The sequence below is a fragment of the Sitophilus oryzae genome, unplaced genomic scaffold (genome assembly GCF_002938485.1).
Source record: "Sitophilus oryzae breed Bouriz unplaced genomic scaffold, Soryzae_2.0 scaffold_1621_pilon_pilon, whole genome shotgun sequence".
In the NCBI taxonomy this organism is placed as follows: domain Eukaryota; kingdom Metazoa; phylum Arthropoda; class Insecta; order Coleoptera; family Curculionidae; genus Sitophilus; species Sitophilus oryzae.
In genome coordinates this window covers 1,506,623-1,531,540 of record NW_022146305.1, presented here as the reverse complement: position 1 = coordinate 1,531,540, position 24,918 = coordinate 1,506,623, and the positions used below count along the sequence as shown (strand labels likewise).

Genomic DNA, 24,918 nt, shown 5'->3' with positions numbered 1-24,918 from the left:
AGGTCTAACGTGTATTATAATTTATTAACGAAGCTAATAAAACTTTTTGGATGATTAATAACACGTCGGCTGCTTTAACTACGGCAGCGAGCAGAGATTTAAGCACGGGTTTTGCTAGTTTGCAATTTTTTTAAAAGCACATAATTATAACTTTAGATGACATACTTAAAAATGTAAGCACTAGTTCATTAAATAGAAGCAGGTATATCATTAATAGACAGTTAAAGCAAGGCACAATACGTATACGTATCTCTCGACACTTAACGCAGAAACCTACGTTACGTCTGCCCTTGCGTTGTCGTGTAAACAAGAGTTCAAGCAAGTATTTGACGTACGTAACGCAAATGGTACATTTGTAATTCTAAATTATTTTGTGAAACAATTTATTTAATTTTAAAACTGAAAATGGATATCTATTATTCCATTGATTCCACATTAAATTTATAAAAGTTCGAAAAATGAAGAAAATTATAAATGGAAATTATTTTATTACAGAAAGTAGTCCTTACAACTTAAAATGCTCTTAGTAATAAAAATATTGTAAAACAGACACAATTTTATGATTATTTATTAGATTCCATCTTTTAGAATCCTCATATGGATTTTGGCTAAGAACTAGCATTTAATGAAATAGATTCCAAAATGAGTTTATTATGATGCTTAATATTTTCATACTAATTTATTGTAATAAAATAGGCCCAGTTCTGTTACACTGGCACCAAAATTTATGAAATAACTTAATTACTATAGCCAGTTGTGGAAACGAGTTGTTTGTGAATTTGTACGTTCGGCATCATTCGGGTGAAAATCGAAACTTCTTCGGCTCGATACGTTTGCGTTTTGTACGTACGTAAAGGCACATAAAGATACGTATCACGTATCCGTAAACGCAAGTGAATTTCTCACTGCGCAAGCGCACATGTCAAACGATACGTTTACGTCTACGTCTTTGGCCGTGCTTTAACTGTCTAATATTGATCAACTTATCTTGTATCTTAAAAAACTGAAAATGACAACCTTTGACTTTTAAATGACACCCTTGGTATTTTGACATCATTTGATAGAAAATGACATTCTGAATCGAATGACATATCATACGTCAACTTTTGACATTTTCGCTTAAAAAAACACATTTTAAATTTCAATCTAAAGTGCCATGGCTGTGTTAAAAAGAACTAATTTTTAATCAAGGAGCCTTACAAAAATAGATTGATCGTCTAATGTTTTTCGTGTCTTGTCTTGGCCGGTTAAAAGATGCCCAAATTGTATTTTTAATCATATCCCAATATTTTCAAATGGAACAAGGGTGGCTCATTTGCATATTTGGAAAAAGCATTTTTTACAAGTAATTTGGTACCACATACTTGGTATTTCAAATAATCATATGCAAAAAATGTGCAAAGTTGACGTATGATCTGCATAGATAAATGAAACAAGCTTAGATTGGAAGGTGCCTATACATACATACATACATACATACAGCCGTTACTCGCTGACGAGTATTCGACACACATAAAGAAAATGGTCACGCAAGGCGTTTTCTTTCATGAGCTTTTCTGTGACTGAAAAGCCCGATACGTGATGTTATCTGCCTACCGCACTCCGGACATTCAAAAATCTCATTGCTTTGTTGCCTCTCTACTTTTTGGTTGCCGCTGTTAACTGAGTTTACAACCCTTCTCCATTGAGTTCTATTGTGAGCTGCTTTTTCCCACTCATTCTGCATGTTAATTCCCTTTAAATTTTCGTGGAAAATGTCCTTGTATCTTTTCAGTTGTCCACCCGGCCTCCTCTTACCGTCCACAAGCTCACCGTAAAGCAGAGATTTTGGTATGCGGTTTTCTTGCATTCTGCATACGTGACCAGCCCATCTTAAGCGGGATTTTGTGACCATGACTTCAATACTCTCGCAGTTAGATTTTTCAAGGACCGATACGTTTGAGACATGATGGAACCACCGGACTCTTAAGAGTTGTCTAAGGTGTCTCTGTTGCAACTTGTTCAATGCGTTCATGTGTCGGCGGTAAGGCACCCAGGTTTCGCTCCCATATATCATGGTGGGGATTATAATTGCTCGGTATACTGCAAGTTTTGTTTTTGTACTCAAGTCATGATTGTAGAAAACCCTGTCTTTTAATTTCCAGAATGCTCTTGAGGCGCTACTAATCCTGTGCTGAATTTCAGAGTCAATATTGGCCTTTTCCGAAATCAAACTGCCAAGGTAATTGAATTCCGCCACATATTCGAATAGTTCTTCTCCGATTTTTATAGCATTGTTGTGATCTTCCGGGGGAGTGCACATGATTTTAGTTTTGCCGATGTTCAGCTTAAGGCCCAAAGCCTCGTATGCCCAGGTATATGTGTTCAACATTTCTTGTAATTGTTGTACCGTGTTTGCAACTAGAGCGCAGTCGTCAGCGTATTGAAGTTCTGTGATAAATTTTGTACGTGTTTTTGCCCTGAGTCTTTTTATGTTGAACAGACCCCGTCATATCTGTATCTAATGCCCAATCCTCTCTCCTGCAGTTTGTTGTCCACTATAATGGAGAGCGCTGCCATGAATATGTTGAATAGGAGGCGCTAAGACACATCCTGCCTAACTCCTGTATTTGTTAGGAATGGGTCGCTCAGTGATCCATGATGTGACACTCTTGACTTGTTGTTGTTATGGGAGGCTTTTACACACTGTAAGAAATTTGTTGGGTACTCCGAACTTTTCCATAATTGCCCAAAGCGCATCTCTGTTCACAGAGTCGAAGGCTTTTGTTAGATCGATGAATGCAACATAAAGTTTAGACTGCTGCTTTTTTACTTTTTCCTGTAGTTGACGGATGGAAAATATGGAATCGACGGTGCCGCGGTTGGTACGAAAACCCGTTTGCGATCCTGGGAGGATTTTTTTTCTATATATGGGTGCAGGCGGTTTGACATTATTTTTGCAAGAATTTTTCCGCCGATAGCTAATAGCAAAATTCCCCGGTAATTACCGCAGTCTGATGCACTTCCTTTGTTCTTAAATATATTCACTATATTCGCGTTGCGAAAATCGTGAGGTACCTCTCCGCTTTCCCATACGACATCAAAGAGAGCCTTAAGATGATCCATAATTTCTTTACTTGCACACTTATAGATTTCCGCCGGAATCGCGTCACAGCCAGCTGATTTGTTGCTGTTTTATGGAGGTCTTTATTTCTTGTTCTGTTATTGGGATGTCTAATACATCGAGGCTGTTATACTGAGGTATTGTGTTTAGTGCTTCCATATTGGGGTTGTTTTCTTGGTTAAGGATATGGCTGTAATGTTCTTTCCAGTGATTTCTGATTTGTTCTTCCTCTTTTAGAAGTTCGCCATTTTGAGCCATGATTGGGCAGCTTACCTTCTTAGTTGGACCGTATACTTCTTTTACAGCCTCGAAGAATTTACGATAATCGTGATGAGTGGCGTACTCTTGAATCTGATTCGCTTTTTGTGACCACCAGTTATCCTTTACTTGGCGCAGTTCTCTTCGAAGGGTGTTGTTGGCTGCTTTAAAGTTATCTACCAGTCTTGGATTAAGTGGATTTGCAGTGACGGCTTGATGTGCTCTATGCTTTTGTTCCAAAAAAGCCTGTATATGCTGTTGATTTTCGTCAAACCAGTCTGGTTGTTTCTTTTTGTTCGACTTTCCCAGTACTGCTTCGCTGGTTTTATGAATCGCATCCCTTAATTGTGTCCAGTCTTGTTCAGCTTCCAATATTGAGATTGAAGTTATCGGTGGAAGTGATTCTTTGATGGCTTCCCGGAGGGCGTCGGCGGTATTCTTGTTCTCTAGATCCCGTACGTTCAATCTGGTCATGTTGTTTTGCTTTTTACAGCGTGGATGTTTGGGTTTTAACTGGATTTTCATTTTTGAAATTAAAAGTCGGTGGTCAGTGCCGCATTCGGCATCTATTCTAGCTTTTGTGAGCCTAACATCTTTTAGATGCATCCTTCGAACGATTATGTGGTCCAATTGATGCCAGTGGCCTGATCTAGGATGTTTCCAGGTATCTTTAAACTTGTTCATCAACATGAACCACGTATTGGTGATGCAAAGATTATACTCTGCGCATGTTGTTAATAAGCGTTCACCATTGCTATTTGCGTTTTCCATTGTTTTCCCAATACGTCAGGCCATATTTCCTGTTGTTTGCCTACACGGGCATTAAAGTCACCTAGCAAGATGATTCGTTCGTGCTTTGGAATTCGTTGAAAGGCATTTTGTAATGCTTGGTAAAATTTATCCTTATCTTCAATTTTAGCGTCAAGGGTGGGAGCGTAGGCACTAATGTTGTTGACGTAAGTTTTGTCTGATATGGGGTACCTTAGGGTCATAAGACGTTCGGAGACACCAATAGGTACTTCTGTTAACTTGGTGGCGATTTCGTTTTTGATCGCAATGCCTACACCATGAATTCTCCTGTGTGTTGCGGGGTGACCTTTCCAAAAGAAGGTGTAATGCTCCTCAGTGAGATACCCTCATCCGCAAAGCGGGTTTCGCTAAGAGCGGCAACATCTATATTTAGCCGGTGGAGTTCCTGTGAGACCAGTGCTGTTCTTCTCTCTGGTCGATTGGAGTTTGTCCTGTCCAGTAGAGTGCGGACGTTCCACGCCGCAAACGTGAAGCATTGATGATGTTTTGTTTCTCCGATGATACGCTCGAGTAGGCACCCCTCGGAGATCCGATTGAGGGGTATTTTACCTCGGACGATAATTTTGTCCCACTCAGATGTTCCATCATTGCTGTGTGTAAGCTGCGTGAAAAGGTTTAACTGTGGCGGTTACGCTGCCGCACAGTTTTGGCTGCAACTGTAGCACGGGATGGCTATGGCACAGTGAGGACTGCGACGATAAATCCCTTGTGCTACGTTCTCGGCCGGCTAGGTGTATTTTATTACTCCTTTCCCCAGAAGATGGTAGGTCTGAGGGTTGTATAAGGTTATACCGCCTATACTCGGACGTCAGAGCCTCGTTTGTGTAAACAGGGTGCACCACGTGAAGGTGAGGTTGACTTTTGGGCAAGCTAGGCTATATGTATCGCTTCAATACCCCTTGCACCCCGAGTGCCTATAAGGCACAATATAAATACTATTTGACGCTTTTCTTGCAACGGTCGCGACCCAAAGCTTTTGATAATTTCGGATTGATTCGGTTTTTTCCGGAATCATGTCGCCAAATATTATTTATTCAAATTTATTATTTATTTCTTTTAATTTTATAAATAAAATACAATGTGTTGCGTACAAGAATGTATGAAATACCTATGAAACATTAAAAACCGACGTTATGCCACGATCCACGATGGTTTTTACAGTTCACAGTTCACAACACAGCTTTTTAAGTTTTTAATGCCACTTTTTCACACTTATCACGGGTTTCAGTAAATAAAATTTAAATTAAACTCACAAGATAGCAATAATTACTTTGAGAATAGACGCTTTAAACACTTTTCGGTATTTTTTCAATGAGGGCGGTTTAAATTTTAAAAGATTTTATAATTTTTGCAGATTCTGACTTTGACAAGAGAAAATTATTTCTGTTATTGTTTGCGGTTGTTCTTAGCAATCGCTATAGCAGCGCCAGATCGCATACAACGGTCGCGACCAAAAACAATTATATATTTTGATGGGCATTCTAAAAAGAATAACACACCAAATCTCTTTTCTTATCTGAAAAAATAAAAAAGTTATAGGGGGATGAACCACTTTTGAGACGCACGCGGTATATAAAAGAAAAATGTTGATTCTCTTAACTGTTTATATGCAAAAAATACTAGATAATTAGATACGGAAAAACATCAACGAATATAATACCTTTACGTTAGTAAGGCTTTAAAACCGGATTTCATTGGCTCCACGGCACAGAGTTATCGAATATAACTAATGATATGTCATTAAGTGATGTTACTGTCAAAGGTCACCACAGCATTAGTGGTAATTGGCCACAGTAAAGCATTGTGTAGACTTAATAACGATTGATTTCTTTCTAGTTAAATTTATATTGGCGTAAAATTGTTGTTATGAATATGGCTTAAAAGTTATTTATAAAAAATACGTTTTTTTTTTTTTTTTAATATTTTTTTCTATTATTTGGGAATTTTTTCCAAGTACTTTTAGCGTTTCGAATGAAAGTTTGAGGTAAAAGTTACTATAAATGCGACATATTTTAAGGCTAAAAAAGTTCCCGCCGATAATATGTTAATAAAAAGTGGTAGGCAGTTCTTTTAGTTTTAAAGTAAAAGAAATTTTCAAATTTTTTATCTCAAAAACCCTGCGTCTTTGACTGATTTTGATGTTATTACAATTTTGTTGTTGCAATAATCTTAAATTGAAAACCGCGTTTTCGCTAGCTACTGTAATTTTGGAGTTACGATTTTTTAATTTTAACCCCCTCCCTTACCCCCTTACCACACTCACTCCCACCAAAAACTAATGCCCAGATTCTCGGGTGCCACACTATTTTGTGCCAAATTTGATTGAAATCGGTTTAGCGATTATATGGATTTTCGGTTACAGACAGTACGGACAGACAGACACCCATGAAATATATTTTCTTATTTAGGGTCATTTTATGACCCAAATAACAAATAACTCATTTTGAGTGGAATTAAAAAAACTTTTTTTTTTTGCCGATAATAAAACAAAAAGTTCCTATAAACATGTAAGTTCCTCGGGAAGCATTTTAGGGCACACGTTTATAAGAACTTTTTATCTTATTTTTATCTGTACAGAAATATGACTATATATTATTATACTGCTCATCAAAGTTAAATACACTATTTTTTTTGACACCCTGTATTTTTCTCCGTCATAGTTAATCGCAAACCATAATTACATGGTTTTGCGCCAATGAAGCTTAGATTTTTAAACCGCAGAAGGAAATTTCGCTGTATTTTTTGTATATTTAGTTTTAAGCATGTGTGGTTTTATACAGGGTGCTACAAATTCGAGGTACGAGCGTTGATATCTCGGAAACCGTAACAGATACGAAGATGGTTAAATTGGAGCAAAGTTGCGCCTTGGGCTGTTCACCAAGATGCCATCAAAAAAGTTTTAAAAATTTCAAGAATTGCTGAGTTTTTTGGAAAAAACGGATTTTTTTGAAAACTAATTTTATTTTTTCATGTCTTTACTTTTTAGAAGATCAAAAAACTAATTTCAGATTCTCATAGCCACTTTATTAGGGCTATGTGATAGTATTTTTAGATTTTAAAATTAGCTGATAATTTGTGAGATACAGGGGCCAACTTGATTTTTTTAAATACGGACCTGCATTTTTTATTTCAGAATTTGATAGAACTCAGTCTCCTGAGTACAATGATATGCCACACTTTATACTTTTTTTTTGTTTTGGGTACCTTAACAGCAACAAAACTATTTAATTAATATTTAAAAAAATTTCAAGTCCGACTCTGTTTTTTTAAATTATTTAATCTGATCATATTCATCGCAACAATATTGATCAGTGTTAATTAACATTGAATAAGGAAAATTGAGCCAATTGAAAGATTCAAATAAATAATATCCAGATCAGCAATTAAAGATATTATTTTTAAGTTTTCTTATTCCGAATTTGAAATTCTTAGTGTACGATCTAATAATTTGCATAATAAAATCGTAGTTATTATGAATAAATTAACTTCTACAAACTAGTTTCTAATGCTTTACATAGTCTACATGTTCGAAAGGGTTACCGCCCTCCCTAATGCACAAATTTATTTTTCGTTCAATTTTATTTATAACTTTTGAATAGATCTTCTTCTTTATACTTTCGAATGCATTTTGTACTCTTTATTGTAACTGCCTAGATGTGTTGATTTCACTTTTTTGTAAAATTTGGACCTGGTACCTCGCTGGCCATTATACATTGCTCTACCATTTCCAATCCATCTTTCGGGGAAATAATTTGATTGTTTGTATTACATTTTATTTATATTATTTTTTATTATTTTATTGCATTTGATTTTCCGTATTCAACCCACGTCACTGTTAAGTTTTAAAGCTTATCAATATTGTAACGATGAATATATTAAATATTAAAAATCAACAGAGCCGGACTTGAAATTAGTTTAAATAAATTGTATCCAAATTTCCTAAACAAAAAAAATATTAAGTGTGGCATATCATTGTACTCAGGAGAGCGAATTATTTCAAAATCTGAAATAAAAATGCAGGTCCGTATTTAAAAAAAATAAGTTGGCCTCTGTATCTCACAAATTATCGGCTGATTTGAAAATCTAAAAATACTATCATATAGCCCTAATAAAGTGAGTATGAGAATGTGCATTTAGTTTTTTGATTTTCTAAAAAGGATCGACAGGAAAAAATAAAATTGATTTTCAAAAATATCCATTTTTTCCAAAAAACTCGGCAATCCTTGAAATTAAATTTTTTTTTTTGATGGTATCTTTGTGAACATCCCAAAGCGCAACTTTATCCTAATTTAACCATGTTTGTATCTATTACGGTTACCGAGTTACCAATGCTCGTACCTCGAATTTGTAGCACCCTGTATAGGAGAGCTTAAGAGATAAATGTCAATATCGAGTATCGACATTGATAAAAAAAACATGAAATCGATAATAGTCGTTTTACACTCGTAAATTATCGATAATGATTTGATATATCCATCTCTACTAGCTTCCTTAAATCTTTTACAGTTCTTGTTAATAAATAAGTAATTAATTCAGTCTATGCGATTTGACTAAAAATTATATATCGAAAATCTATAATACTTTTAATTATTGTAATTTTTTATAAACATTCATAAAGCCGTTTGTGCTTGTTGACCTGCGTTCCCGTATCGATTATTCAAAGCACAACCTGAACCTATATATCTGGCGGCATTTTCTAAACAATTATCGACCAACCGCAGTCTCGCCGAAGCCCATACACACACTCAAAGTCAATTTCAACTTAGAATAATGATGTCGGTTAATACCAGACGTCTTAAAGCAAACACATCCAGAAATTCCAGAAAGCTGCACGTTCTGGACGCGTTCCCCCAACTGAAAACAGGCAATTAACTCCTCGTTACCGTTCACCTTTATTTGCTCTGTTTCGTTTTTTATTTATATAATTTCTGGTCTGGTTTCTCTTCACTTGCAGAAGCGTAGTAAAGAAGCTTCGGAGGCACAATGAGGTGCCTGTGGCCTGGATTGTTGACGTTGGCAAGCGTAGTTTGGGCTCAGGACGTTCCATACAACAGATTTAGTCCTACGGGGAGTCCCGATGACCATTACAGGCCTCCGCCCCCTGCAGCGGGGCCTACTAGGTCACCGGACATCAGCGATCCTTACGGAAGAGATCATTATAGAGACAGGGACAGAGATCAAGTAAGAAGATGAAATATGAAATAATATATTGTTTCTTATATTAGTGATGTTTTTTTTTTGTTTTTTAGTTTAGTGAAGATCCTTATAATCCCAATCCAGATTATAATCTAGGAAGAGGACGGGAAGACTGGAACACGCACTCCACTATTATCAAAGAAGCGTAAGTATAGTACTAAGTAGTACACTAGTGCGAGGTATTCCGATATCGTCGCTGTTGATAAACATACGAAAAGATTTTTTATATAAATGTTGCATAGTTTATTATAAAGTTGCATATCCTAAAAATATTTTGTTGTATACAGGGTGTCGCAAAAAAAATATTAATAAGGTTTTAAGTTGATTCAAACTTTATCGTTACTTTTTTTGGTACATCTTGTATACAACAAAATATTTTAATGATATATTTGCATATGCCCCTGTATATACACATAATTTTTGGTTATTTTGCAATTTCTCTTGTTTTCCTGTTGTACAGTACTTATTTTGTGGTGGCCTCGAAAACGGTACGACCCGGCCAGCTGTACAGGGTGTTCGTGACGATACTCCAAGAGAAACAGCCCCTAACAGTGCGAGCTTCCATATCGAGAAACGGCGTAGAAATGTCAGCTGACTCCAAACCGGTCAAAGAGGGCGTTTCCGAAACCCTGCTGATGAGGGTACCACCAACGGGCGCGGCCGGACAGTACAAGCTACGCGTTGAAGGCCTGTACCAGAACATTCTAGGTAGGGATGTGATGTTTTAAGTACTCTTTTCTTTCTTATTTGAAGTATCGATATTTTAAATATCGATATTACCGAACATTACTACTAGTTTATTAATTTTCAATTAGGTGGTGCTGCGTTCTCTAATGAGACCGAACTGACTTTTCGCAACGATCTTGACGATTTTTGTGCAATTGGACAAACCAGTTTATAAACAGGGTGAGGTAGTTCATTTCCGTACCATCCCTATCAACACAGAACTCAAGGCTTTTGATGATGCTGTGGATGTGTTCATGCTGGACCCTAACGGACATATCCTCAAACGATGGCTCTCAAGACAGTCCAACCTTGGTACAGTGAGTCTGGACTATCAGTTATCCGATCAGCCAGTTTACGGAGAGTGGAAGGTACTAACCGGCAGCCTTAAAATATTTTTTCTTTCTTATTTGCCTATTTTTTTTAGGTACGGGTAGTTGCTCAAGGCCAAATCGAAGAAGCGACGTTCCTCGTGGAGGAGTACTACCAAACCAGGTTCGAGGTGAACGTGACAATGCCCTCTTTCTTCCTGGACACCGAGCCATACATTACCGGCATCATTATGGCCAATTACACGAGCGGCGCACCTGTGAGAGGAAACCTAACGATCAGAGCCTCTATTTGGCCCCGTCTGAGCGCTCAGAGGCGGTACGACGAGGAGTTGCGGAGGCAGTACGGTCCGGAGTATTGGACGGAGTACGGGAATCAGTACGAGGGACGGTGGGAGGGTTACGAGAGACCTTGGAGGTCGAGGCAACCCTCGGAGCGCTTGGGAAGGCCGTTGTACGAGAAGTACTTCAATTTTAATGAGCAGTTTCCTTTCTGGATGCCCCAACAGCAGTACTGGGTTCCTGTGCCTACTTTAAAATTCGTAAGTTTATAAATATAACACACAGTCAAATAGTTTTCTTAAATTTTTTACACAGTTTTATCTCTGTTTAAAACAAAAATGTTTTTTTAGTGTATATTTACGAAAGTGATTTATTTTACGTAATATACGTTCTTTTTGTGTCTTGGGAAGAATCTTATAGCGATCTATTAGTTTGTTAGGATTAATTAAGAATTCCTGGGTTGGTCAATTTTGTTTTATTGTGGTGTTAATTGCCCGGCTGACAGCGGAATGTTTTATTTTTATTTCTTGATGGATGGGAAAGAACTTTTCTTTAACTTGCTAATGTTTAAATGTTTTTATAGATGTGTTTATTGAAATTGTCTATTAGAACAGTAAAAAACGTGGCGGGGAGATTTCTCGCGTAAAAATAAAATTTATTTTATTTACTTTTAGTTTGAAACACCCTGTATTTCTTTGATTATATTTTTTCAAAACACTGATCGAATTAACAGATTAAAAGTACTTTTTCCCAATACGTTAGGATACTTTTCATAAATCAAATTATTCAATAAAGTGATTTATGAAATAATAGAGATTCAATATGTATATTTAGAGATTCAGTTTCATTTTTTATTCAATTTTAAATAGTGTATGGAAGATAGTAGACTTAAAAACTGTCGAGAACGCTATAATATATATTGTTTTTTATATAGTTCTACGGCACGTACGACTTCCGATTCCCCGTGGCCGAACTCTTGAGCCAAGACTGGAACTTCGAGCAGGTGGACGTGGTGATCACGGCCACCGTGGGCGACAGGTTCCTGGACGAGGTGGTCGAGGGCTACTCCACCGCGCGCATCACCAACTCCTCCGTCAAGCTGCGCTTCATGGGCGACTCGCCCCAGGTCTTCAAGCCGGGCATGCCGCTCACCGCCTACCTCGTAGCCTCGTTCTACGACGGCTCGCCCCTCGCCGAGCAGAGTCTGCGCAGCAGCTACATGGAGGTGACGGCAACGGTGGAGATGGAGGGGGGAGGCAGACGGGAGGTACCGCCGAAGAGGTTGTGGATGTTGGACGGACAGCCGGGAGTGTGGGCGTATAAGATCGATTTGAAGAGGGAATTAGGTAATTAAGAAGTTTTTATGTATGTATCTTTTAATAAAACATACATACTATATGATATATTTTTAACAGCATTTCTTTTTAAACTGGGTTGCAGCCAAACAGCAATGATTAGTACCACTAGCAAATAAAATGATAGTTTTTATAAAACCGGTTCTAATTATTTGGCGCGTTACGCATGCGTAGTGAGTCTGTTGTCTTTGAGAAAGGTGGACAAAAGAAATTTATCTCGAATATAAGAGTACCTTAAAATCCCTTAGCTTATGCCATCGATATACGTTGACATGTAGACATGTATTCGATGACATCTAAACTGTAAAGGATACATACATATATTTATATGCTTATTTCGTTTTTCCGCAGACATTTTTGGACCGCACGCCTTCGAAGAAACCAGCCGTATGTCCTCACTTCGTCTACGCGCCACGTTCCGGGACGACTACACCAATCAGCACGCCATCGCCGACCTGCACCTCTTGGCTCATTACAGCCCCACCGACAGGCAGCTGAAGGTCACCACTAGTACCTCCAGCCCTCGTGTGGGGGAGTTCGCCATCTTCCACGTCCGCTCCAACTACTACGTCGACAACTTCAAGTACGTGATCGTGGCCAAGGGCATCGTGCTGGTCAGCGGCGACCAGGACATGGGCGATTTCGTCAACACCATGACGATGGCGCTCAGTGCGGAAATGGCGCCGGTGGCTACGATAGTGGTGTGGCACGTCGGACGATACGGTGATCTTACCGTCGACAGTTTGACGTTTCCCGTGAATGGCATCAGTCGAAATAAATTTAAGGTAGGTTGGAAAATTTAAGGAATTGTTCCTCTGGAGGAACTAGAACTAATAAGGAACTAGAATTCCCACCTCTATCTTCATCATCAACATTACTTGTCCGGTTTTTCTAGTTATTTACTTAATCTAGTCTTAAAACTTACACTGAGTACTAAATTTCCAGGTATTCATCAACAACAGCAAAGCGCGCACGGGCCACAAAGTGGAGGTGGCCATCTACGGCGAGCCCGGCGCGTACGTAGGCCTATCTGGCATCGACCGCGCCTTCTACACGATGCAGGCGGGCAACGAACTGACCTACGCCAAAGTCATCACGAAAATGGCGACGTTCGACGAGCACGGCAACGGTACCCTCAAGCACGCGTGGACCTCGCACCAGGGCCACCCCGACGAGCTGCTGTACTTCCCCGCCAGCACCTTCGGCATCGACGCCAACAGAACGTTCGAGTTCGCCGGCTTGGTGGTATTCAGCGACTTCGAGGTGGCCAGAAGACCCAGCGCTTGCGATCCGACGCAGGGCTTCGGGGAGTGTCTGAATGGGAGGTGTTACAGACTCAGACAGAGGTGCGACGGAGTGCTGAATTGTGAGGATGGTACTGATGAAGCGGGATGTAAGTTTTATTAGTAAAATGTTTTCTTTTAAACAGGGTTGGGTAGGTAGAAAATGTTATATTCCTAAATTCGCCTACTTTAAATAAGTAGGCTTTGAACTGCGCCGGCTGCCGGCTGTAAAGCTAAAAGATTCTAGCTGTGAGCATCAATTAAAACGAAAATAATATTTGCAATGAGACCTAGTGATTTTCCCACTGCGGAGACCTAAATAAGCACCATAATTTTCGCACTGCGGAGACCTATTGATTTTGCCACTACAGGGACCTGGTGATTTTGCCACTGCGTGGACCTGGTGATTTTGCCACTCCAGCGACATGGTAATTTTACCACTGCAGAGACCTGGTGATTTTGCCACTGCAGGGCGCTGGTGATTTTGCCACTTCGTGGACCTGGTGATTTTGCCACTGCGGGGACATGGTAATTTTGCCACTGCAGGGACCTGGTGATTTTGCCTTTGCAGGGACCCGGTGATTTGCCACTGCGGGGACCTGGTGATTTTGCCACTGAGGGGACCTGGTGATTTTCCCACTGCATGGACCTGGTGATTTTGCCACTGCAGGGACCTGGTGATTTTCCCACTGCATGGACATGGTGATTTTGCCACTGCAGGGACCTAGTGATTTTGCCACTGTAGGGACCTGGTGATTTTGCCACTGCAGGGACCTAGTGATTTTGCCACAGCAGGGATCTGGTGATATGGCCACTGCGACGACCTGGTGATTTTCCCACTGCATGGACCTGGTGATTTTGCCACTGCAGGGACCTAGTGATTTTGCCACTATAGGGACTTGGCGATTTTGCCACTGCAGGGACCTAGTGATTTTGCCACTATAGGGACTTGGTGATTTTGCCACAGCAGGGACCTGGTGTTTTTGCCACTGCAGGTACCTGGTGATTTTGCCAATCGCCGCAGTGGGAAAATCACTAGGTCTCTGCAGTGGAAAAATTACTAGGTCTCATTGCAAATATTATTTTCGTTTTAATTGATGCTCACAGCTAGAATTTTTTTGCTTTACAGCCGGCGCCGTTCAAAGCCTATTTAAAGTAGGCGAATTTTTATAAACTCTATCTCGAAGAGGAATCAATTTTAAATTCTTTTCAATAAATTAAAAATATTCGGGTCGTCCCATATAAAAAATCAAATTTTCTGTTGATAATTCTTAAATTATTAATTTTGTATCTGTTTTCAGAATTTATTCATTTTCTACTTAATATTCTACATTTTCTACGCACGTAAAACGTAAAAAATTAATTTACTACGCGTCGTTATCCCCCCCCAACCCTACTTTTAAATAATCTACATATTATTTGAGCTAATTTTTTTCCAAGGTGACCCCGACAACGGTACGGAACTCACCTTCTTCCGCAAGTTCCGCTTCAACCGGCTCCAGCGACAGTACGACAACGTCTGGCTGTGGCGAGACGTCAACATCGGACCCCACGGCCGCTACATCTTCAACATAGACGTCCCCCCTCGTCCAGTCCACTGGATGGTGTCCGCTTTCAGCGTGAGCCCCACCATGGGCTTTGGCATGCTCACCAAGGCCATCGAGTACGTAGGAATACTGCCGTTCTTCGTCAACGTCGAAATGCCCGCCACTTGCACGCAGGGCGAACAGGTCGGGATCAGAGTAACGGTCTTCAACTACATGACCGAGGACATGGAGGCTACGGTCGTACTGAAGGGATCTCCGGATTATAAGTTCGTGCATGTCGAAGAGGGCGGTTACGTCAGCGCTTACAACCCTCGCACTTCCTTCGGGGAACACCAGTCGTTTATCTACATCAAAGCACAGGATGCGTCGCAGGTGTATATTCCGATAGTACCAACGCGTCTGGGAGATATATACATAACAGTTTACTCAAGTACTTTGATTGGAAAGGATGAAATCACTAGAAAACTTCACGTGGAAGCTGACGGTTTGCCGCAACATCGGCACCAATCAGTTTTGCTGGATCTCAGTAACAGAGCCTACAGTTTCCAATACATGCACGTTAATATAACAGAGACCCCAATAATTCCGTACGCATACGACAGGTACTACGTCTATGGATCAAATAAGGCCAGTCTATCAATCGTTGGTGACGTGGTGGGGCCTATTTTCCCTACCATGCCAGTCAACGCGACCTCCTTACTTCATTTACCAATGGAATCAGCAGAACAGAACATGTTCTCCTTTGCAGCGAACATGTATACGTTGCTATACATGAGATACACTCAGCAAGAGAACAGGACCCTGCAGAAACAAGCTTTTCACTACCTGAACGTTGGATACCAAAAGCAATTGAGTTATCTGCAGCCGGATGGTAGTTTTTCAACTTTCAGAAGCGACTGGAACCAGTCAGCTTCTTCGGTATGGCTTACGGCTTACTGCGCTAGAATACTCCAAGAAGCGAGTTTCTACGAGTGGGAGAACTATATCTATATCGATCCCGAGGTGATCGCTAAAAGCGTGGAGTGGATTTTGAGGCACCAGACCGAAGAAGGATCGTTCTACGAAACCACCTGGATACCAGACAGAAAATACAATTCTTCCCTGAATTTTAACGAGAATGATTACATAGTTCACAGGAATATCACGCTGACGGCTCACGTACTTATCACACTAGAGAGCGTCAAAGATTTAACAAGTAAGTATGTTCTCTGTAATGTTTTGGAAATATACAGAGTATTCTTTGATGACATGCTAATATTTAAGGGATTGTCTTAAACATCTTAACTTTTGAGATACATGTAGTGGAGAAATTTTCTCAAAAATAAGCGTTCTTTCATTATAACCCTGATGTTATTATACCGTGCTGGCAACTGTTACTTTTGGGTCGGCATTTACATGTGTGGAAGTAAATCGCATAGGGATCTTATTAAGTCGGAGTGAAAGAAATGCGACGTTGTGCTGTTGCGCCGTTGCCGATACGCCTTTCCCTATCAAGTAAAGTAAAATCACGATCGCAAACCGCTTATTTTTAAAAGACTTTTTTTTCAAGAGATAACTAGATAAAATCATGAATGGTATTATAAGGATATCGTTAGGGTGTATTTTTTTTTATAACGAGAAAACGTCGGTAATCGCGATAATTTAACAACTTAAGTTTTTAAAACATAACAGGCCATAACTCAAGAACCACTTTAGATATTGAAACTTTTTTTTATTTTCAAGATCGGATATTTAACAATATGTTTTACATAAGAAAAATTCGATAAGGTTGTTTTTTCCATTCAAAAATTGTAAACAATCCATCCATTTACTTTTAGAGCATAGCAATGTTCAGCAATCGTGTAATTTTTTTATTGATAAAGATTTTCACATACTGTCTACAAAGAAAATACAGCAGAAATATTAACAAAGTTCTTGAAAAAACTACAATCTATTATTTCTAATAGATTTCGAGATATCGATTTTTGAATTCAGAGTTCTAATAGCGCGACCACCATCGAACACCCACTCAATTCCATTTATTTTTACCAAAAATGCAAGTGTTTCTAGCTTGCACTTAAAAAAATTCAAGCCTTAGTGAAAATTACAAACGACTCGTTAATAAATAAACAAATCAAGTATCACGAGACGTAATTAAATCGTGAAGCTGAACGCATGCCGTACACATTTCCCTAGAACTTTAAGTACTGACAGAGGTATTGATTGGGTCGACCGGTCAACTGCGACAAATCTGCTATATCCCCTTCCACGTCTCTTAGCGATGTGCACAGTTTCTCGGTTTATTTCATACGTTTGGCAACGTGTCTACTGTCCTCTCTTTGTTCAGTACATTATAAACGCATTGTACTCTTCTTACATACGGAAATCTCGACCCAAGACTAACCTTTACCAGCCCTTAGTATAAAATGACAGCGATCTTCATTTCATAGCCATCGCTTACGCCGTTTTTTTTTCGATCATACGGTACTTATGTCGTATATTTTATTTTACCTTCTCTAGGTGGCCTCAGCTCTAAAGTCTCCATAGCTGCCAAAAAGGCCGTTTCTTGGTTGGAACGCAACATGGACCTCATCGAGGACAAAGGTCAGGCCTTTGACACTGCCATAGTGGCCTACGCCCTCATGAAAATCAAGGCGGCCAACGCAGAAACCGCCTTCATTGCTTTATCCAAGAAAGGCACCCTCGAAGGTGGATTACTGTACTTTGCCAGGAAAAACGTTCCACAACCACCGTTCAAAATCGAAAATCAGAGACCTTTTCTGTTACCCAGACTGCCCTATGAGTACGACAGCGAAAACATCGAGGCTACGGCCTACGCGTTGATGGTCTACGTAGAGAGACAGGAACTGTGGGTGGATAACATTGTCAGATGGCTCAATACCCAGCGTCTGTCCGACGGAGGCTGGGCATCGACCTCGGACACGGCCAACGCTATGAAGGCCCTGATAGAGTACACTTCGGCGCAGAGAATCAGAGACATCTCCAGTCTGTCTGTGCGAGTTGAAGCTACCTCTCTTCCTGGTCAGAGCCAAGTTCTATACGTCAACGACAAGAACCGAGCCAGGCTGCAACATATAGAAATACCTAACGCGTGGGGTACTGTCAAGGTGGACGCCAGGGGTACCGGGTACGCTATTCTGCAGATGCACGTGCAGTATAACGTGGACGTGGAGAAGTTCCAGACTCCTCCGCCAGTGAGGGCGTTTGATTTGGTTACGCAGCAGTCGTACTATGGAAGAAATCAGTCGCATATTAATTACGTCAGCTGTCAGAGGTAAATGTTTAAAAGAACGGTATGGTATTTTTTAGAACAGTAGTATAGGATCTGTATTATTGGTTGCATATTTTTCAAGTGAAATATCTTTAAAAATGTAACGACGCGACGTGTAGTTGTGAGCAGTCCACGTACTTATCAAAAATATTGATATTTTAATACAAATTTTGTGAGAGTGAATCCAATTATTTATTATTTTTTTATTTTACGCATATAAAACTATTTGTCACACGTAAAAAACTATTTTTTACGCGCATAAAACTGTTTGTTACACGTAAAAACTGTTTGTTACACGTAAAAACACTATTTTTTATGTGGAAAAAAATATCTTTTTAATTTATTACATTTTCAACATTTCAAACTACACATTTTCCAATACAGGGAAAACTTACAATAGCTATAATTTTTAAACCAAAAAAGATATCAAAAAAATAAAAAATACTGTTTCTATAATATCGAGGGGGAATACATATGATGCTGAAAAAATCACCTTTTTCATTAATGTCCACCTAATTTTTCGTGTAAGGGGTAGTTTTTCAATTTCACCCTAAATACTTTATGATCATCGTTTAGCATTTTTCATGGGCTTTCCAAAAAAGCGCCACAAGTGGGGTGTTGCCATTTAAGATTTTCAAGTGAGTAGGGGTGCCGCCCAAGGGGTAGGTCGGGGTGGTTAAAAAAATACGTCATATGTATTTCGCCTCGATATTATAGAAACGGTATTTTTTATTTTTTTGATATCTTTTTTTTTGGTCCACCCTGTATTTCCTTCAAATCCTTCAATTTAATAGCTGTTAGTAAGCAGATTGACTTCAAATATGCGCAATAGTGCACACACATTTTTTTTTTATATGATACATTCCATTTGCTAAACTGTGTTCCAGAACTTAAACTGAAAATTCTTGTTTATTTTTAGATGGACAAATTTACAAGAATCGCAACGGTCAGGCATGGCAGTACTGGACGTAACAGTTCCTACAGGATACATCATACAACAGCAAGATTTAGATGCATATATTCTTTCGAGAAGAGTCAGAAACTTACAGAGGGCCAAGTTCCAAGAGCGCAAAGTCTTGTTTTACTTTGACTACGTAAGATTTCCTTCTGGCTACAAACTATAAACAAATTTAACTTCTTTTTTATTTCCAGTTGGATAGTGAAGACATCTGTGTTAGTTTCACCGTGGAACGATGGTTCCCTGTGGCAAATATGTCCAGATATATAGCTGCAAGAGTTTATGATTACTATGCTCCAGGTATAGAAGAAAATCGCTCTATATTATTTTATTTTAAACTATTTTTCTTTCAGAGAGATTCAACGAAACCTTGATAGATGCCCTATCCTCATACACCTTAGACATTTGCCAGGTGTGTGGTAGTTACCAGTGCCCCTACTGCTGGATCTATAACGCAGCCCCGAGTCTTTCAAGTCCCCCATTAGTACTTATCCTTTCAGTGCTACTAACGGTAGTCTTTGCTCAGCGTTTCGAATTCTACGCGTGATCACTCTTTCCCATGTAAAACTCTGTACCATATCAAGTGATAGCGATACAACGTAGTACAAAAGAAAAAAACGAGATACATTTAATGCCTAAGGAATAGGGCAGCAGTGAAAAATACGAGAGATAGACGAAATCTAGTTATTTTTAATTGTGGTGCCTGTCGCAGGTAGGGTAAGGGCGTGTTTTCTGTGAAAATGCGTGCGTTTGGTACCGTTACCAATAATGGAAACGAAGAAAAGATTCTCCTAGTCTCAATTAATCGTAAACCGTCCAAGGGGACGCCACTCCAAGTGAAGCGTCACCATTTTTATATCTATTTTTATTTAAAAGAAAAGGCCTAATATATTTCTCCTAATGGGTAATAAATAGCATTGTTTTTATACTTTAGTCTTTAGTTTGAAATGGAAACAATATTTTGGTGTGTATTCTCTGTTTATGAATATGGTAAGATTATTATCATTTATTTAATTAATCAAGGATAGTAAAGTATAAAAACAACGTTAATATATAAGTGATTTTAGTTTGTCCATTTTGTACTTTACTTACTTTTTTTAAGCTTATTTATATCACTAAACAGACAAACTACCTTTGTGTGGACTTCTACATTTTTTCTGTTGGAATCTCAAGATGTGTTAATTGTAATTTTCAAAATTATATTAAAACAAAGAGTATGTTGGTCTGATACACATGATATTATTTTTGTATGTACATCGTTTTTATTTGTGCTCATTTTTCTACCCCCAACACATTGTAAATATATACGTTTCTTTTGTTATATATAGGTAATAAGGTGTAGATCAAAAAAAAAATGTTTGTATACAACACGTTGACTTAAATAAAGAATCTCTTTTTTGATAAATTGCTTTATTAACTTTTTTCTGGTTCCTCATCATATTCAGGCACATAGTCTTCTTCGCACATTTCCTCGTCTAGTGCCTGTAAGTTCTGCAAGAACATTTGCTTTTGCTGCGACAGCAAATATTCCTGGTCAGTCGTCCAGTTCTTCTCGCCTTTCCGTAGTTTATCTTTCAAAATCTAAACAGAAAAACAACATAAATGACTTAAAAAATGATTTATAATTGGTACGAACCTCTCTAGAACGCAAGAACTGTCTCAGAGCCTGTCTTTGATCTTCTTGACTAACACACTGGGCTTGAATTTCATCGACTTTTTCAACAAAATTGTCTGCACTATCACTTTGCATTTTTCTATGAGCCCCTTCTGCTGCCTTTTTACCTTTCAATATCTACAAAAACGAAACTATTACCTAGCACAGTTTTTTGATAACACAACAATCTTACATGGCTCAAAATTTGGGCATGGTCTAAGCCCAAGACATTTTGGGGCATTTTAGGTGGTGGAGTTGAATCTATTTCGCTGTCCTCCTCTTCAGCATCCAATTTTTCTATTTTGCTCTAAAAATTGTAATGAATGCTAATGTTAATATTAAAATATACAATTTACCTTGAACTCGCTGTCTAAAACAGTCCATAGTTCAGGTTCTGTTTTTAGTTCGTCCGCCAAATCAGTACTGATGTGATCCTCGCCAAAATCAGCTACTGCCAATTTTTTTTCTACTTCCAGCACTTTAAAATATTCTTTATCTACAAAGGACAAAAAAAATACATAATGTTCTACAAATAAATGGGGGTTTACCTTTGATAAAAGTTATATTTGGAACTCTCCCCATTACTCTGAGTTGAGATAGTTCGTGAGTGAGAGACCCAGCGTTTTTTTTCAATAGTTGCTCCACAGCATTATCGTCACTAGATTCTTTCGAAACCCAATAAACTCTCAAAATCTTATAGTCCGTTGTAATTTTTACCTAGAATATTATCTGATTTGATATAATTGTTATGCTTAAACATTTTAAACGTACTTTATTCACTTCAATTCCATATCCAAAGAGTTGAGAGGAATATTCTCCTGTTGCCATCAAATCAGTTATGTGACGCATGAATAATTTGTTCAATACATGAGTTCGTTTTGGATTTCCAGTAATTTTAGTTGTTATTGGGGTTTTATCAAACAAGCTAGTACTAGGCAGCAAAGGAGAACCGTTGTACATGAAGTTTTTCCTGTATTAATTAAGTTGTTAAATGAAATTGGTATTATGAAACTATATGTTGTGCTTACTTTTTTTTGTTCATTCCCATTATTTTTCCCATTACTTTCGTAGCTTTAGAATTTATATTATTGCTGGTGTGAAAATAGTGTTTATTTTTTAATAAATAAACCATTTTTGTATAACAAAACATGATCTTAAATACTTAAATGTTTTCAAAATAAAAATAATTTTCTTTGAGTTGTCATTTTTTTTTCAAAAAGTATGCAACCAGAAAAACACCAATATGAAAGTAGTTCATTCGTCCTGTTTATTTTTAAACGGATTTTGAGGTTAATATTAACTGTCATTCGGAATTTGTTACTGTATAATTTTAATTTAAAATTTTAAGCATTTTTCTGAATTAACACACTATAAAAAATGATTACTGGAGCTCCGGACGTGCCTCCAGAACATTTTCAGTCAAAATCTACCATCGTAATTCATCCTGGTTCATTGAATTTAAGAATCGGACGAGCTTCAGATCTGAATCCGGTCACAGTTCTTCATGCTATCGCTCGAAGAAGGAAACCAGGAGGCCAAGTAGTTTAATAAGTATTGCTTATAAGTAAACGGTAATAATTTATCCTTTTAAGGTGTATTCTGATTCATTTCTTCCTGAACGCCACGACTTACTCCAGACCAAGGAGCTAGAAGAGGCCCGCTTATCTATTTCGCACACTCTCCAGTCCTGTTTACAATCCGATGGGAGACGTAGGTACGCCACACCGCCCCAGCAGATCGCGGCTTTTAATAGAAGGGTCCAGCCGGAAGTTATAGGTGATAACGGGGGTGAATGGGTCAAACCTGAACTCGATATAGTCATAGGAAACGACGTATTTCGTTTAAACCCAAAAGAATCGTTTAATATACACTTTCCGTATAAGAGAGGAGAGTTTAACATTCACTCAGGCCCTGGAGGATCTATGACTTCAGTTCTGGCTGATTTAGAAACTATATGGACGTATATTATTGAAAATAGTTTACAAATAAATCCAAGCGAACTAAAAAACTATCGCGCAGTGTTGATTGTGCCTGATGTCTACAACAGAACTTATTTAAGGGAATTGATGTATTTATTGTTGACGAAAATGTGTTTTGGAAGTTGTTTTTTAGGTAACAAAGGTCAGTTTTAATAAAAATTGTATACTTTTTATGAAAAGTGTTTTAGTTCAAGACCATGTATCTGCTACATTTGGCTCGGGATTAAGTTATGCTTGTGTAGTAGATGTGGGAGATCAGAAAACATCAGTTTCTTGTGTAGAGGATGGTATTTGTCATCCAAACACCAGGGTCAGACTGGAGTACGGAGGAGGAGATATAACACAGATATTTTATTGGTTACTTCAGAAATGTGCATTTCCTTATAAAGAGTGCGATGATCAAGCAAGTTTTTCTTAGTTATAACTGAAAATATATCACAGATTTTTTCCTTTACAGAATAAACTAGATTCGATGCTGTTGAGGAAACTAAAAGAAGAATTTTGCCACGTCAACTTGGACATTTGTGGGTCCCAAGAAAAATCATTCACTCTCAAACAACCGGGCAAACCGATTTGCCATTTTACTATACAGGTAGGGGACGAGTGCATTATTGCACCTCTGAGTTTGTTCAATCCAGAACTGTTCGCTATCACTGGACCGAAGCAAGTACAAACCCAGAAAATTTCTATCGGAGATCCAGAAGATCCCCATGATGAGATTTACTTGAGAGACATCAGGAAGAAAGGTTGAAAAATATATTTTTTTATTTTTATAACAGATTCCAAAGGTTTATATCATGTTTTTAGGCATGAAAGAGGAATCTTCTTCGGCAGATTTAAACGAATCCTACCTAGAAAACCAACCAGTGCCCGGAGACGACGATATCGTTGTAGACGCAATGGAACCAGTAGCTCCACAACCTTCAGTCAAAGAATTCGTGCTCAGTCCTGGGCAGATCCTTGGCCTGGACCAGGCAGTACTTCAGAGCATCGACCGATGCCCCAGCGAGGACCTGAAACGCAAAATGTACGGATGCGTTCTTATTGTAGGTGGCGGAATGAAATTCACGGGCATCGGTACTTGGCTTCAGAACCGCATCAGCCTTCAGATTCCTTATTTGTACCGCGCCGAGCAACTGGACATTATTACGAATCCCAGAGACATGGATTCCTCCATGGTGGCTTGGAAAGGGGCTTGCATCATGTCCTGCCTGGAAACGGCGCAGGAATTGTGGATAGAGGCCACGGAATGGGAAAAATATGGGGTCAGAGTGTTGAGGGAACGTGCTCCGTTCACTTGGTGAATAATAATCACAATAATAATAGTGTTAAACAGAGCTTTTAAATGTAAATATAGTTAAAATACTTTGAAGAGATATGCAACCAGTTATACATATACTAATAAAAAAATTAAACTTTATTACAGAAAAACACAGAACTTTAAGAGCATACTAATTAATTCACGAATGTCTTGTGATCGTATTCGCGGGTACTTTCGGGTCCCTTAATTTTCTCGTACTCCACCTCCACGTGCTTGGTCAGCGGAGTCTGAGGCGTCTCCATCATAGCGCAGTACTGCAGCTTCCCGTCCTCGGTCAGGCGGTACGACCTGTGCAGCGCCAGAACGGTCTGTTTGGCGAATTTCATGATGCCGATACACGCCGTGGCCAGAACCATCTCTTTGTCTTTAACATAGCCTTCTTCCAGGGTGCTGAGGCCGAAATTTTGAGCTGAAAACGCATTCTCTATAAAACGAGGGGGACCAAACTCACCTGAAGAGACCTCGTACATGTGAGAAGGGCCACGGTGCTGCGGTCGTCGTCCACGCGCAAGAAGCCCCTTTCCAGATGCATCACGCTCTTGTTTTGGGGGTGGCGCGTCTCGGAGGAGTAGTTCAGAAGAGGCTGGCCCATCGAGTGGAACTCGAGCAGTTCCGTGAACTGGACGGGGGCCTTCATGGTGGGGTAGTATACTTCGGCCTTGATCGACTTCCACGTTCCTGTGACAAGCTCAGTTAATTTAGAGCTAAAAAGTTTTTTATACCCACCTATCAGCCACGTTACATTTTTCAGTACTTCGTGTACTTTTATAGCCATTTCACCGTTAATTTCTGTTTTGTCATTGTTTTTTTATTTTTGACACTAGGTCTTGACAAATGTAATAAAATACC

The 24,918-nt window shown here is 38.9% G+C and overlaps 4 protein-coding genes across 5 annotated transcripts in view; 2 read left to right on the top strand and 2 right to left on the bottom strand.

The window, feature by feature from the left end:
• LOC115880295 (CD109 antigen-like) overlaps positions 1-20,520 on the top strand; it is a 43,567-nt gene extending 23,047 nt beyond the window's left edge. The window contains 14 exon segments of the mRNA XM_030897479.1: positions 9,126-9,352; positions 9,421-9,512; positions 9,828-10,075; positions 10,183-10,225; positions 10,227-10,461; positions 10,518-10,961; positions 11,636-12,047; positions 12,408-12,841; positions 13,002-13,449; positions 14,780-16,081; positions 17,386-18,160; positions 19,077-19,251; positions 19,310-19,415; positions 19,469-20,520. Coding sequence (XP_030753339.1) covers positions 9,155-9,352; positions 9,421-9,512; positions 9,828-10,075; positions 10,183-10,225; positions 10,227-10,461; positions 10,518-10,961; positions 11,636-12,047; positions 12,408-12,841; positions 13,002-13,449; positions 14,780-16,081; positions 17,386-18,160; positions 19,077-19,251; positions 19,310-19,415; positions 19,469-19,662 — 5,106 coding nt within the window. The 5' untranslated portion in view covers positions 9,126-9,154 and the 3' untranslated portion in view covers positions 19,663-20,520.
• On the bottom strand, positions 20,516-21,992 carry LOC115880349 (putative ribosome-binding factor A, mitochondrial). The gene is made up of 7 exons (XM_030897557.1): positions 21,798-21,992; positions 21,541-21,739; positions 21,318-21,486; positions 21,126-21,265; positions 20,963-21,076; positions 20,752-20,907; positions 20,516-20,696 (listed from the first exon to the last, which is right to left on the bottom strand). The coding sequence occupies exons 1-7, from the start codon at positions 21,917-21,919 to the stop codon at positions 20,529-20,531; spliced, it is 1,068 nt and encodes a 355-aa protein (XP_030753417.1). The 5' UTR covers positions 21,920-21,992; the 3' UTR covers positions 20,516-20,528.
• A 78-nt stretch (positions 21,993-22,070) lies between these two features.
• LOC115880328 (actin-related protein 8) lies at positions 22,071-24,076 on the top strand. The gene is made up of 5 exons (XM_030897531.1): positions 22,071-22,308; positions 22,362-22,881; positions 22,937-23,151; positions 23,206-23,494; positions 23,556-24,076. The coding sequence occupies exons 1-5, from the start codon at positions 22,147-22,149 to the stop codon at positions 24,050-24,052; spliced, it is 1,683 nt and encodes a 560-aa protein (XP_030753391.1). The 5' UTR covers positions 22,071-22,146; the 3' UTR covers positions 24,053-24,076.
• Positions 24,077-24,144: 68 nt separating this feature from the next.
• LOC115880368 (THAP domain-containing protein 4-like) lies at positions 24,145-24,898 on the bottom strand. 2 transcript variants are annotated; one of them, XM_030897581.1, is made up of 3 exons: positions 24,796-24,898; positions 24,538-24,747; positions 24,145-24,478 (listed from the first exon to the last, which is right to left on the bottom strand). In XM_030897581.1, exons 1-3 carry the CDS (start codon positions 24,842-24,844, stop codon positions 24,204-24,206), a joined length of 534 nt encoding a protein of 177 aa, XP_030753441.1. In that variant the 5' UTR covers positions 24,845-24,898; the 3' UTR covers positions 24,145-24,203. The 2 variants fall into 2 exon arrangements, with proteins under 2 accessions (XP_030753441.1, XP_030753440.1); XM_030897580.1 differs by having other exon boundaries at positions 24,538-24,887.
• Positions 24,899-24,918: the final 20 nt, after the last annotated feature.

Coding starts and splice junctions, on each gene's coding strand:
- LOC115880349 (XM_030897557.1), bottom strand. CDS start 21,919: ATGTTTTGTTATACAAAAATGGTTTATTTATTAAAAAATAAACACTAT. Junction 20,908..20,962: donor ATGCCCAAATTTTGAGCCAT/GTAAGATTGTTG, acceptor TCGTTTTTGTAG/ATATTGAAAGGTAAAAAGGC. Junction 20,697..20,751: donor AGTTCTTGCGTTCTAGAGAG/GTTCGTACCAAT, acceptor TTTTCTGTTTAG/ATTTTGAAAGATAAACTACG.
- LOC115880328 (XM_030897531.1), top strand. CDS start 22,147: ATGATTACTGGAGCTCCGGACGTGCCTCCAGAACATTTTCAGTCAAAA. Junction 22,309..22,361: donor GAAGGAAACCAGGAGGCCAA/GTAGTTTAATAA, acceptor TATCCTTTTAAG/GTGTATTCTGATTCATTTCT. Junction 23,152..23,205: donor ATAAAGAGTGCGATGATCAA/GCAAGTTTTTCT, acceptor TTTCCTTTACAG/AATAAACTAGATTCGATGCT.
- LOC115880368 (XM_030897580.1), bottom strand. CDS start 24,844: ATGGCTATAAAAGTACACGAAGTACTGAAAAATGTAACGTGGCTGATA. Junction 24,479..24,537: donor CACCGTGGCCCTTCTCACAT/GTACGAGGTCTC, acceptor ATGCGTTTTCAG/CTCAAAATTTCGGCCTCAGC.